This window comes from Talpa occidentalis, unplaced genomic scaffold (assembly GCF_014898055.3).
Source record: "Talpa occidentalis isolate TD23 unplaced genomic scaffold, MPIMG_talOcc4v2.1 talOcc4.3, whole genome shotgun sequence".
Taxonomy (NCBI): domain Eukaryota; kingdom Metazoa; phylum Chordata; class Mammalia; order Eulipotyphla; family Talpidae; genus Talpa; species Talpa occidentalis.
The window spans coordinates 13081178-13095621 of record NW_023603184.1 but is presented as its reverse complement, the minus strand read 5'-3'; the positions used below and the strand labels follow the sequence as shown (position 1 = coordinate 13095621).

The window sequence follows — 14444 nt, the reverse complement described above, 5'->3', positions numbered from 1 at the left end:
AGGCTGTAAAAGCAAACTCCACTCAGTGAAGATGTGGTGGCTATGGAGAAAGATGACTGTGAGGGGAATTTAGGAGGCAGAATTACAGGACTTGAGGACAGATTATAATGAATGAAAGAGAAAAGAGTTTCCAGCTTCTCACGTTTCCGGCTTTGGTAACCACTGGGCAGTGCTGCCATATGTATGGGGCCTAACTGGCTGGGGTGGAAAAGATTCTGGTTTCAGCAAACATATTGGTCTGAGGTCTGTGACCCAGCAAAGGGGAGATGTCCAACAAGCAGTTTGGAATATGGACTAAAGATCAAGAGAGACATCCGAGGCTACAGGTAGTGAACCAGGAGTCCTCACCTACACAGACCATGGATGGATGGTTTAGTTTATCCTTGAAGAGACAATCTAGTCTAGAACCTTGAGGATGATCAATATTTAAGGAATGGGCAAAGGAATAAGAGTCTGCAAAGGTGGGTGCTAGAAGAGTTTGGGAAGCATGTTTCAACAAGAAGACTGTGGTAGACAATGCCCACTACTGCCCAGAGGTTAGGTAAGAATAGGAAAAGAAGTTTCTCTTGGTTTTAGGAACACAAAGGCCATTATTGACCTGGCCAGAGGAGTTTCGCTAAAGAGGCGGGAACAGAAAGCAGCTCACCACAGGCCAAAAAAAAAAAAATTTTTTTTTGAATGAGAGGAGAGGAAGTGACGACATCATGCATAACCCACTTATTCATGGACCGAGAAGGTAAAGAAAGAGGATTGTAGATGGAGAAGGCAGAAGACAGATTTTTTGGTTTGCTTTTGAGGCCACCAGGGAAATATCTGACCAATTCTGGGGAAGTACAATTCACTGAAAAACAGGATATGGGAATTTATGGTGCACATGTGGAAAACTTCACAGTCAAATACTTTCACTTTCTCTTACAACCAGTCCTGACTCTTTTTTTTTTTTTTTTTTAAAGATTTATTTATTTATTTATACAGCACTGGGTACAGTCAGAAACATGGGAGGGTGAGAGAATTCACCAGAGCCAGAGTGGGGAACAGAACAGGCAGACTGACAAAATACACTGCTAAGGGGAGCAGTGGGCGCGACAGGAGAGGTCTGTTGAGCCATGTGGGACCCTCCTGGTGGCTGGGGATCAAACCGGCGCTGCAGAGGCTGCGGGCAGCTTTGCAGCCCAGCGCTCAACCGATGCGCCACCAGGGGAGGCCCAGTCCTGACTCTTCAGGAAATCCTGCTCTTATCAAAAGCTTGTAGGCGAGAGTGTCTTTTAGAGAGTCCACTGCTGTCCTTGGGTCTGGATGCAGCGTGTGGGGACTGAGAAGGAGGTAGAGAGCAGAAGCTTTAGTTGAATGAATTCACTATGGGTGACAAAGCTTTGGGGGCCCACCAGGAACACAAGAGGGGCTTGACAGAGCTGGTTCCCAGTCAGAAAGCAATCGCCAAGGTGTGCTTGCTCTCTTTCTTGCTCTTTCCTCTCTAAACCCTCTCACAGGAAGATAGCGGGATGGTCTGAAAGTCCTGGTTCTCACAAACAACAACAAAACAACAGGGTTAAGGGAGAACTTCAAATTCATTTGATTCCTTATATTTGGATTGAATTCTGTAAACTGCCACTTATGTAGGTACAAAAAGGTAAAATACTGGTAATACTGGTAAATAGGAAAAAACCACGTTGCTATGCCTCTCAGAATGCAGGGCACACAGGGGAGAGAGGGTGTCTCTGAGGCCTCAGAGCTGGGAAGGCTGACCCAGCTGTGGAAAGCTGAGGCCTAAAGCCACTTGCCATGAGGAAGGGCAGGAAGGCCCATGGAGGTGTCTGTTAAGAGCATGAACTTAAGATTCGAGTCTGAGTGGAAAGCCTGTTTCTGGTGGGACTTATCATTTAGGCTTTCCCGCTTAGCTATCCTCACTTGTAAAATATGGAAAGAAGTCATAACCCCTCCAAGTGTACAGAGAAGATAACTGCCTGTACGAACTAGGCACTGCCATCTGAGAAGCCCTCCGCTGAACTGTCCCACAGGAAGACTGACCTAGCGGGCCTCCCCAGTGGCGCAGTGGTTGAGCGCTGCTGCCCGCAGCCTCTGCAGTGCCGGTTCAATCCCCGGCTGCCGGCGAGGGTCCCACATGGCGCGCAGACCTCTCCTGCCACCCGCTGCTCCCCTCAGCAGTGTACTTCGGTCCTTCTGCCTGTTCTGATCCCCACTCTGGCTCTGGTGAATTCTCTCTCCTGAGCTTCTGACTGTACCCAGTGCTTGTATAAATAAATAAATAAATCTTTAAAAAAAAAAGATTAACCTAGCACCTCAGTGCTCAAGCCCCAGTGGCTCACCATTATTACTGTCCCTATTTGTCCAAGTGAAAAGAAAAGCAGGTCACTTCTCATTCCCCCACCAAGTCTTACATATTCCTCTTTTGCACATAGCTCTTTCTCACTTTGACCACATCTATGGTCAAAATCCCTTGAAGGTCAAAGTTTTGTTTTATCCATCTGTGACATGGTCAGGCTGGGGTGGGCAGGTATGTGAAGTAGGGTAGGTGACGGATGGTTTATCTAAGAGGCACCAGCAGATTAACTCTAGACAGAGAGTTGTTCCGTGAAAGCATCTCATTGGATTTTTTGGTGGTGAAAAGTGAAGAAGGAGGGCAAGATCTACAAGGAGGAGGGAAACGTGGCGAGCCCAAATTATTTTGAATGAGAAAATGTGAGGCATCCCGAGAGTTGGATGGAGATGTGGATGTGCAGAGCTAGAGTCTTCAGATACATGCTGAACGTAGGATCAGCTTACTTTTTCACCACCTCAATTGGCATCCTTGGAACACATAGGGGATAGCCAAAACATCTGGATTTGAATTCCAGTATTATAATTTATAATTTATGAAATTGGGATATGTTTCATCATTCAAAGTCTGTTTTCCCCAACTGTAAAATGGGGATAATACTATCATCTGCTTTGTAATTTGCTGTGACTTTTTAAAACTCCATGTAAAGTGCTGAGAAGAATGCGTAACATGTAGAGCACACTCACTATGTGTTAGTTATTAGTCTCCTGGGTTCTTTTGATCTTGATTTTTACTGAGTAGAGATGTGAACTGTCCACTGGTACTCTAAAAAGAGGACCTATATCCACAATCAGAAACTCCTGCTCCCCTTCCCCTACCCCAAGTTCATATCTTCTGGAAGTTAGTTCCTGGACTGTATCATCCACATCACCTGGGAACTTGTTAGAAATGCCAATTCTTGGGCCCTGCCCCAGACCTCCTGAATGTCCAGGACACTTGGGTGCATATTCAAGATTGAGAAAAGTATTCTCCTCCTTCCAGGGAGGCATGCTAATCGTGTGGAGCTCCAGCATGCACCCTGCAGGACGGAGGCAACTTAAGGTCTTCCTTAACACTGCCATCTCAATGACATCCCCTCAATTAGCGAACGTGTCCCCAGAAATCATCTTACCAGCAGTCTTATGTGAAAGCGGCCATAGATCCATTTGGGTTGCCTTTCCTTTCAGCTTTTCTTTACTTACCTGTGGCCAGACCCAATGATTACCTCTCCCTGGTGCTCTCCCAGTTTCTGCTCCATCTCGCCTTCTGAGTAAGGGGATCTAGGGGGGTCTCTTATAAATATCTGCCAAGGATTCCTGACATGAAGGGCTTCTTGGACCCTGGTGGAGGCTCTGGTTTACCAGCCCTGCACATTTGTTGTGGCAGGACTCGAGCATTTTTCAGGGTCCAGAACATGGGTTTCACCATGACATTACAGAGCGGCTAAGCCTGCCTGTTAAACAGCAGCCAGGGCCTGGCGGGCAGTAATGAGGCTGGCTGGTCTCCAGCCATTGGCAAACACAATAGCACATTAAATGTCACTGAAGGCTTTGTTTGGTTTTAAATGGAAAGATTGCTGGAGTTGTGAAAGCTTACAAATCTTGCCTAGAGAGGAAAAAAAAAAATCCCCCTTTTTCTTTGTCTCTGCTTTTCCTTTACAGACCCGTACCAGGGAATGGCCGGTCTGCCCCCAGACCCTATCACAACTTATCCCCTTGACCTCACTCTCACACTGAACACCCAGCAGCCATGGAGCCCATGACCAAGAGTGTGTTTCCAGAACTCCTTTAGCTTTTGAGAAAGAATGTGCTGCCATTACTGATTCAAAGCAGATTTGACCTAGCTACAGACCACTGTTCACATTTTCCCAGGATGCTCTGCACTCCCTTTTTCTTCTCTTCTTAAAAGGAATGTTCATGCTTATTTGTGTACAAACATCCATCAGGGCAGAATCCTGGTTTGAGTCTTTAAACCAAAAGGGCATTCAAGGGCACTGGGTCTAGACTCTGCTCTCAAACTGATAAGCTGATAAGCTATTGTTCCCATCTTACGCATGGCACAAGCAGAGAGAAAGGAATTAGCCCATAGCTCTACCAAGAGTAGCATAGACCCAGGGCTCCTGCCTCCTTGCCTTCTTCTCTTGGCTATGTGGCCCTCTTCTGAGCTCAGACTCAGGAGGAGTGTTCTTATTCCCTCCTTCTTTTCCAGCTCTAGCCTGGGATAGAGTTTTCTCATATACATTTTCACCAATGTAGTTAATCCAAATGTATCATCAGTGTTTCTGTTCAGCCAACTCCCTTCTGCTAGCACGTTTCAGCCCTGGAGTTGGGACGCCCTGCTCTCCTTGCAAGTGTGAGCACGTGAGGGCCTGCGTGGGGAGATGGGGGGAGACCCAGCCCTGTTCCATTTGCTAACATTTAGGTCAGGAATAGGCAGGGTCTTGGATGTTTCATGAAATATTACTCTCATCCAACAGACTTGGAGGCAAATGACTTCTAAGATCAGGGCCATAGAGGACTTGAATTCTGAGGGTCTGAGACCTTGATTGCACCCCATTTGTCTCTACGTAGGTCTTTTGTTTTGTTTTGTTTAATCATAGGAGGAGATAAATACAGGTCAAACATAAATTTCCCTGCTTAATAAGTAGAACCCAGGGTGACCCGATAGGTAGAGAACGCTGTCTCCTCCACTCTGGACTCTCTGCTCCCTTCCCACTGTCAGATCTGCTCTAACTAGGAAGCTATGTGGGGTGGGGTGACACTGGCCACACAAGCTCTCTTGTGCCTCAGGCAAGAGACTTGATCCTTCTGACTCCCCTGTTTCCTCATCTGTGAAAACACAGGGCTCTTTAGGGATTAATTGCCAACAGATGTAGAGAAAACTGAGCTTCCTTTTACTTCATTCTCTATGCTATTAGTTCATTTCCCTACCCTTCCTCAATCAAAGGTATTTGCATCCTAAAGGGTGGGGAAGGCAGCCTCTATAATAATAATTTTACAAAGATAAATCTCTGATGGTTGACTTTTGGCCTCAGAACCAAGCCAAGAGGAGACTAAGCAATGTCACAGTAGGCAAGGACACCACAGGGGTTCCAGGAGCTCAAGGAGCAAAGAGGCAGAGCCCTCAGAGTCACAGGGGAAGCAGACAGAAATTTAATAGCTCCCACTGTCTTTGTCATGAACAGGGCCGGTTTATCACACAATTAGTATGCATTTCCTGAGCTCCTACTATGTGCTCTGTCCCCCCACTGATGCCAATCTCCTCATTTTCCCTTTGTCCTTCCCTCCTATCAAATCCCACCGACTCCCTGTCTCCTTCCTCCAGTTCCTTCCCAACCCTTCTATCAAATCTCAGTTGCCCCATGATGACCACATCTGAATAGAGGTCATGAAAAATGCTGTCTCTTGTGCTGTGCACAGGGCAGAGAAAGCACACCAGCTAGCATGGGATGACCCTGCCTCCACTACCTGAGAAAGACTGGCAGACACAGAGAGGTTATTCGGTTTGCCCTTTACCTTCCCATTAAAGGCATTTCCAGAGATTCTCTGGTGATGAAAGTATCAATGTGGAAGCTCCACAGCCTTCCTCACAGCCCTCTGGGGTAGAACAGATCATGCCCATGGATACTTTCCATTTCTAACCTAAACTCAGCAGCAGGCAAGTTTTACAGGGAGATCAGGCTTCCTTGCAGCCTTCCCTCAAGTGCCTCTTCCCTTCAGCCACTGCATGATCCTCAGTTTGGAAGAACATGGAGGGAAGGAACTATTTTTGTGAATGGAGAAAACTCATGTCCATATACTGTGCCTTCTGGCTCCTAGAAATCTATGCCAATAAATGCCAGAAAATGTCAGAAAAACCACACGTGGGGAAGTTTAAAGAATAACCGTGAGCACTTTGGCCTTGAACCTCTGCACCAGCCCTTGTCACTGTGCACATCTGATATAGAAGCCAAAGACATGTCCCCTCCTGAGAATGAAAGGAGGCCCCAGAATGCCAGAGCCCCAGTGGGTCCTAGCAAGGATCCACTGCAGCCCCCCATTAGCAACTGCCTGGTCTGACTTGCTCAACTTTGGGGAGGGGCAGTGAGGATCCTCTACTGGAAAATGTCCTTCCCTGGGAAAGGTGGATGGGCAATGCCTACACAGTCAAGTTCAAACTTCCCTGCCTGGCCCTGGAGGATAGTCCTCACCTTTTGCCATTCCTTGCCACACACTCCGTGCTCCAGCAGTACTGAAGTGCTCTCCGGTCCCTATGCCGTGCATTGCCTCAGTGCCTTTGTGCAGGCTGGCCTTGCACCACACACCTGTGCACACCTGGTAAGTTCTACCTATCAGTTATGATTCATCTCATTTATCACTGCCTTTAGAAGTCTGAACAGGGCTATGATTCAAAACATGGTGACCTCTAAAACCAAGCAGAGCTATAATCCAATCATTGTTCATTCTCCTGTCACTTTACCCCCCAAACCTTGGTTTCCTCATCGATAAAATAGGAGTAATGATACCAAACATCTAGGTTGTTACAAGAAGATGCAAGTGCTCAGTCTAGGCCCTTAGTACTCAAAGTCAATGGCCATTTTGACTGCCTCCTCTTGTCTCTCTTCTTTCCTTCCCTCCCAGACTGGGATGTGTTCCACTCTGTGTCTGCTTTTCTTAAATATCTACTGAAGTATAATTTACTCACAACAAAATGTACCCATTTTAAGCACATGCTTTGATGATTTTTTGAAAAATGTAGACACTTGTGCATACTTGTGCATATGGGACATTTCCATCACTTCTGCAGGTTTCCTTGAAGCCCATCTCAGTTAATCTTCACACCCCTATCACTAGACCCAGGCAGCCACTGATATCCTTCCATTGCTAAAGGTTACATTGCCTTTCTGAGAGCTTCACATAGATGGAATCATACAGAATATACATTGTGCTTCATGCACTCACCACAATGTGTTAAGATTCTTTTCATGCATCAGTAGTTGGTTCCTTATTGTTATGCTTTTAACTTTGTATTATAATTTATCTGATTCTTCTACTGGAATATAAGGCCCTCAAAGATTCTTTTTCTTCTTTGGTTCCCAAGTAGGAATTCAGCAATGTTAGCGTGAGAAGGGAGGGAGGCAGTGAAGGAATTATCATAGAGATTGGCTAAAAACTTGGCAATAACCTCGCATCCTGTCCACTCTGGGAGGCAGGACTCACATTCCCAGCAGAACCCCATCTAAAAGCACTTACAGCAGCCAGTCCACAGCCACCAGCAGGCTGATGTCCTCTGTCGGCAGGCCCACGGCTGTCAGAATGAGGAGCATGGTGACCAGTCCAGCGCTGGGGATACTGGCTGCACCAACACTCGCCAGCGTGGCCGTGAGGCTGTGAGAACAGACAAGGCCAGGTCATGGGAAGAGAAAGAGAACTTGGTAAAACCTTTCCAGTCAATTTTAAGCTCGAATTTTCCCAACAGTCATAAAATCCCTGTTCCCTTCCAAGGACTAGAGAAATCTAGAGTACCAAGACCCAGGAATTAGGGTCTACTTGGCTTTTGCTCAGTTGTGATAGAAGCTTATAAATTCATGGATTGGAGCCTTTTCAATCATGATATACAGTGAGCTCCTACATCACAGGGTTCAAATAAAGTAAGCATGGCTCTAAGAGTAGGCAAGGGATATTAAGGAAGAAAAACAAGTCACCCTTAATTCTCCCATGACACCAGCACTGCATTCATTTCTGCTTTTATTTTTTACATCTCTGTGAGCACCAGAGATGTTCTAACTATGCAGCGAGTCTGAGGAGGTCACTGCCAGTGTTAACATGAGGGCTCAGAATAACAAATATCCAGACCCACTTGACTGAACATCGGGGGAACAAATCAACAGAATCCAAATGACATTTAGTTTCAGACGTCTGGATGTTTCACCCTGGGCTGAAAAATACATTATTCAGAAAAAAAGGGTTGCCAAGAAATGATAATGAAATAGCAGAAGACTCTCGCTCTGAAGCATTTCATCATTTTCTTTCCAAACGATGCCAAGGGCACATCCAGAACTACTGTGAAGTTGTCACCGGGAGAGAGATGGCTTAGGGTCCAAGTGTCCTGTCTATCACAGAATTCTATGGCCAGGAAAGGGTAATGATTTTTTCCCCTTTTCTGGATTCCATTTACAAAAGCTGTCATTTCTAAATGAAGGACACATTGCAGTTCAAGAATTCTATAGCTTCTGGAGTACATTTTCAGACTCCCAAACTGGCTTAGCCAAATCCAGATCATTGGTGTAACCAAGCCTAGAATCCTGGGGTCTTCAATTGGGAGGGACCTAAATTACCTAATCCCACATATGAGGGAATGAAGATCCTGGGAGTTTTGTGGTTTACACTGTTTTTATCCCTTCCTACCATCCTGCCCAGATTTAGTCCTGCCACCACATGGGCACCTCCCCTGGGTATAATATACAGAACACATCTCAACTCTTTCCTTGGGTAGAGTTGAATGCCAGGGAGTTGGTGTCAGGGTTTAGAGAACTCCACTTTCTTTGGGTCTCTCTGGGTCATAAGAGGTAGTGGTGTCTGGTGGTTATCCGTCAAGTTTCTGGAAGTGACCGACCTGGGTTCAAATCTTAGCTCTGCTACTTCTTAAACACATAAGATGGGGCAACTTACTCAATTGACCTCGTTGTGCCTTGATTTATTGATCAGTAAAAATGAAAAAAATAATGGTGTCTCACTCAGAAGCCATTAGGAGTTAATAAACAAACACTTAGAAGAGGCCGGCATATTGTCATTCCCCCAATAAATGTGAATTGTCATTCTCTTGAAATCTGCTCAGCGTGAGGCCGCTTTGCAATGAAAACTTCCCTACAGCCCTGAGAGCTGGAAGGTGGGAATTCTCAGCTATTTCCCCGAGCTGGCTAGGGAAGGGAATTTCCCAAGGTCCAACGATCTTGGCCTTGACCGTTTTATTTACAACATCATTTGCTTCTGTTATGAGTCATTCTCACACATCTTTTTGTACTGAGACCATGTTGCCTGGTTAACCCTTGGTTGTAAGAAACAAAACTCTATAAAAAGAATGTTTCCTGACAGATAAGTCCCCCTTTTTCCTCGATCCCAATAAAATCCCAGACTACCGTGGGTACAGTGTCTGTGGATTTCTAAATCCTGCCACAGTTCCCTGGACAGCGATCTTCTCTCTGTCCCTTTATGACTTTCTACTATTCCTGTCTTTCTACTCCCAAGCTCACTTCTCTAAGGATGTTTGTTGGATGCTGTGCTGGATACCACACAGCTCATGAGAACAGCAGAAACTCACAGAACCCTCCAAGGTGCTTATAGTAGCTTCCTGCTATACCCAAGAGGAGACTATGGAGTGAAGGGGCAGGGAAAATTAGGGGCACCCAACTTGAACATGATCTGCTAGGATCTGAACACTTGTCTGCTTGATTCCAGTGCCATGTTGGCTTCTAGTGCCCCTTGATCCTGATGCCTCTTGAAAACTCCATCACTTGGTCACTGGCCCATCTCCATGTTCTCCTCTAATACATGACCTTGATGGGAAATGTCATTGCCATCAAGGCTAAGAATTCAGGGACCAAAAGTCATCTTTGTCTGACAAGGAGCTTCCTTAATGGGCCTCCCCAGTGGCTCAGAGTTTGAGCGCTGGGTTGTGAAGCTGCCCGCAGCCTCTGCAGCTCCAGTTCGCTCCCCGGCCACTGGGTGAGGGTCCCACATGGCGCGCAGACCTCTCCTGCTGCTCCCCTCAGCAGTGTACTGCCTTAGTCTGCCTGTTCTGTTCCCCACTCTGGCTCTGGTGAATTCTCTCACCCTCCCGTGCTTCTGACTGTATCCAGTGCTTGTCTAAATAAATAAATAAATCTTTAAAAAAAAAAAGAAGCCCTGTTCCTCTTTGTACTTTAAGCAAGGGAGGCTGGCAGCCTCACATGCAGTCTATTAGGACACGATTTAGAGGCTGTATAATCTGACCCCAGCGTGTTTTCCACTGATAACATCATGGTACTCATTATATCACGGTCACATTGTTCTTTCATATTCAAGGAACACTGTAAACTTTATTGACCATCAATAACAGTAATAACAGTAGTAGCTAACATTTGTTGACAAGTGACTGTACCAGGCACAGTGCCCCCCAAGTCCCCAGGATGTGTGATTACTGTCCTTATTATACAGATGAGGGAACAGGGCCTCCTCTACAATACTGCTAAGGACTGAGGTCTTTCCCCCAAAATTCATTTGCTGAATCTCTAATTTCCAATGTGATGGCACTGGACATAAGGCTTGGGAAATAATTAGGTCTTGAGGGGAGAGTTCTTATGATGGAATTAGTCGTCTTACAAAAGGAGACTTAAGTGCATATATTCTCTCTCTCTCTCTCTCCATACACTAAGAAAAGTCTGTGTCAGATAACAGAGAGAAGAATGTCATGGGCAAGCCAGCAAGAGGGCATTCACCAGTAGCAGAATCTATGAGCAACTTGATCCTGGACATCCCAACCTCCAGAACTGTGAGAAGTAATTGTTTTTTGAGCTCCCTAGTCCATAATATTTTGTTATAGTTATCTGAGCTGACCGAGACACCTCCTAGGTGTTGTGAGGACTTGATAAATTTAATATATACTAGCAGGTATGATTCTGTTATGTAATGGAAAAGCAATGTGTTTCTCTTGGGGAATATTTTTTATGAAATTTTTAAATGATGAATACTTACAAAAAATTAGCTTTAGTAAAAACAAAAAAATATTTGCTATTTACTTGTACTGAAATGATCTATGTTATATTGAGGAATCTCTTCCTTCCAGTGCTTCATCATTTCTGCCTACACACTCTGGAATGCTGAAATGAACATGTTTTAAGGACAGAAAAACTGGATCAGCTGATGTCAGCCCCAGTTTCAGTCCTGTTGGCTCATTACTAAGTGTTATCTTGGAAACGCCACCTTGCCTTTTGAAGTCTTTCCTTCCCCATCTATTAAATGGGCATAGAATTAGCAGCCATGCAACACCACAGATTTGTTAAAAACCAAATAACATTAACGCTCCAAAGCAATTCCATGTGTACAATACAAACAGAAGGCATTAGTATGATCCTGCTTCTCTCCTGTCACGATCTTTTCCCTTTGAATCTGCCAATAAGTTCTTTGCTGTTATTTTCTTCATCAGTGTATAAGGAGACCTGAAATTCAAGTGGCTCCTGTGAAATGGAGTTAGTGTGGAAGGGGACAGAGTAAAAGACTATTTCGGTGCTTCATCCCACCACCTTCACTCACCTCACAGTCACAATCTGGCCTCCATCCAGGACAACACCATTCATTTGGGCAATAAAGATGGCGGCCACTGCTTCATAAAGGGCTGTACCATCCATGTTAATGGTTGCTCCAACTGGGAGGACAAATCTGGTCACACGCTTATCAATCCCAAGATTTTCTTCTAGGCAACGGAAGGTGACAGGCAAAGTTCCAGCACTAAAGAGAGGGAGAAAGACAAAGAGGAGAGAAGAGTTATGTCCACTTTACAGAAGCAGGGCAAAACACAACCTGGAATAGCACCACAAAGTTTTGTTCCAGTCAAGCATGTGATGTGCAAAAAAGCAGCATGTGGAGCCAACTTAAAACCCAGTGACTTGGAGGCTCAATTTCCATCTTATTAAGATGCTAAAAGGGAGCAAAATATACTGGGTTGGTTCTGGTATTTGAAATCTACTCAGAATCTCAAGTATTCTTTATTTTTCTTCCAGCCACTGTTTCCACCTTGGATTGAATATTGAAGTCCATTGATTGCCCTTATTAACTGGGTTATAAAAAAATTGTCAGAAAAGAATCAGCTGTCAACAGTGAAAGAGAATGAGAAATTTTTGAATGACCCTTAAGTTCATGCCAGAAACACTCCTTCCTGCAAGATGATTACGTGGTTTTCATCCAGCCCCTGAGAATTGCCAAACTGAGCCTGCTAGTTTTGAGGCTGCTGGACAAATATGTTAAGCACCACTCAGCCTCAACCCAAGCTTGTAGCAATTCATTGGGGACCCTCACAGTATAGTCATCAGCCAACTCTCCAGTCTCTGCAACAACACAGGGCAGAAAAACATGCGCTCTGTTGTTCATCAAAAACTCAACAGGGAGTGACTTCACCCCCAACTCCTCCCAGACATGGGATGGGAGTTCTTGACCACATGATCCAACTTCAAAAGCCAGAATGCTAACATATTCATGTGTCATCTAAAATAGGAGGTCTATAAAGACAAGGGTGGCTGAAGACCAGAATATTATTTCCATATGGATTGAGGTGCATGCGAGGGGAGGTAGATTTGCTTCAAAGTCTGAATAATTGGGAAAGCAATGCAGAACCTGCAGACTGCCAACGACTGCATAGTGGTCTGTTCTTTTCTTTTTTTCAAACCTTAGAAAAGTGAATCAGAACCCTCCAGTGCAGACAGCACATTTTCTCTCTTATACTTACAGACTTTGCTATATTGTTCCCTCTTTCTACCAGTCAGAATCAGGACTCTAAGGTGGACATAGACAACTGAAGAGGTCTTGGTTTCTCAGTTAGTGGGAGAAGACCACCAGTTTCAGGGACTCTACCTGAAATTCATACTCCAGGGCCTACTCAGACTCCAGGAACCACGAGTTCTAAAATTAGGGTCACTTCAATATGCATCATATCAAACTACAAACCTACAAGATCCTAATAACCACCTTAGGAAACCAGAGTCCTTATAAGAATATTATTTGTGATTTTGAGTCAGTGGTCTGCCTCATGCTCCCTCCTTGGTCTTAGGTAGGGAGAAGAAATTAGAGACCTCTCATTACTAAAACCTTAAAAACCCAGGGTGAAAAGTTGCGGCCTATGGGCCTCCCCGTTGGCACAGCGGTTGAGCGCTGGGTTGCGAAGCTGCCCGCGGCCTCTGCGGCACCAGTTCGATCCCCGGCTACTCCGTGGCCACCGGAGGAGGGTCCCACATGGCGCGCAGACCTCTCCTGCCGCCCGCTGCTCCCCTCAGCAGTGTACTTCGGTCCTTCTGCCTGCTCTGCTCCCCGCTCTGGCTCTGGTGAATTCTCCCACCCTCCCGTGCTTCTGACTGTACCCAGTGCATGTATAAACAAAAAACAAACAAACAAACAAATAAATAAATAAAAGCATGCCTCTATAAAAAAAAAAAAAAAAAAAAAAAAAAAAGAAAAGTTGCGGCCTAGCTATATTCACATGAGCCATCATACTTGGCTTGCTGCCCCAGCTGATTTAATGAGAAATTAACACCTCTTGATTCCTCTCACCCCACACCTACCCCCCCCCTCCTGGGGTCTCTCTGAAGGGCGGCCAGGGCACCATGATTGGGCTGAAATAGCTGCTCAGCTATGAGAGGTGCTTGGAATTCTCAATGGTATGACTCGAAGGACACTTCTGGGAAGACTGGACTATGTTCATTGTTATCATTGAATTTATTTTCCCAAATGCCATCAAAGGGTCTTTAGATAATTAAATAGCTGGAGGAACATAATTGGTAAAGCATGAAAATGAACTCAGTCTCTGCTGGACAGATTTTTCATCCTAAAGGTCTATAGAGAGCCAATCAACCCAGACTGGGACTTGAGACATATTAACTCTTGCCTGTGTGGCCAAGCAGACATTCTGACATTGTTGTTGGTTTCCTGTTGTTCCTTTTTTTTTTTTTAATTTTTTTTTTTTTTTTGGCTCCTGCCTCCGCTACAGTCTTCAAATGTTGCAATGTTGCAATAATAACTATCAGGTACTTGAGATTCTTCTTTTTGTGCTGGATTATTTTTAACAGCATTCACTGAGTTAGAGGATGCAAAGAGGATGTCCCAGGCTGGTCCCCCTCAACCTGTCCTCCCTGACACCAGTCCTTTGTCCAGGGAGAAAGTCAGGTCAACCCTCCTTCACCTCCCCATTTTGCCCAAGGCCCAAGGGGTGGATATTTAGTTGGCTGTCTTTGGACTCGGAGTTTTTTTTTCTTATAGTCATAACAGCAAAGAAATCCTGAGCTAATTTTTAGTGTGTGACTCCTGCCACACTGAATTTTCAAAAAAGAAATTCCACAACCAGGCAAAAGCCATATTTTAACCAAAGATTAAAGACACTTTTTTTTTTTTTTTCAAATGAAATA

At 45.0% G+C, this 14444-nt stretch overlaps 1 protein-coding gene across 1 annotated transcript in view; it reads right to left on the bottom strand.

Moving 5' to 3' along the window:
- SLC1A2 (solute carrier family 1 member 2) overlaps positions 1-14444 on the bottom strand; it is a 139049-nt gene that overhangs the window by 15192 nt on the left and 109413 nt on the right. Inside the window, exons 8-9 of the mRNA XM_037522462.2 lie at positions 11587-11781; positions 7549-7683 (exon numbers count right to left, since the gene is read on the bottom strand). Coding sequence (XP_037378359.1) covers positions 7549-7683; positions 11587-11781 — 330 coding nt within the window. The remainder of the gene's footprint in view (positions 1-7548; positions 7684-11586; positions 11782-14444) is intronic.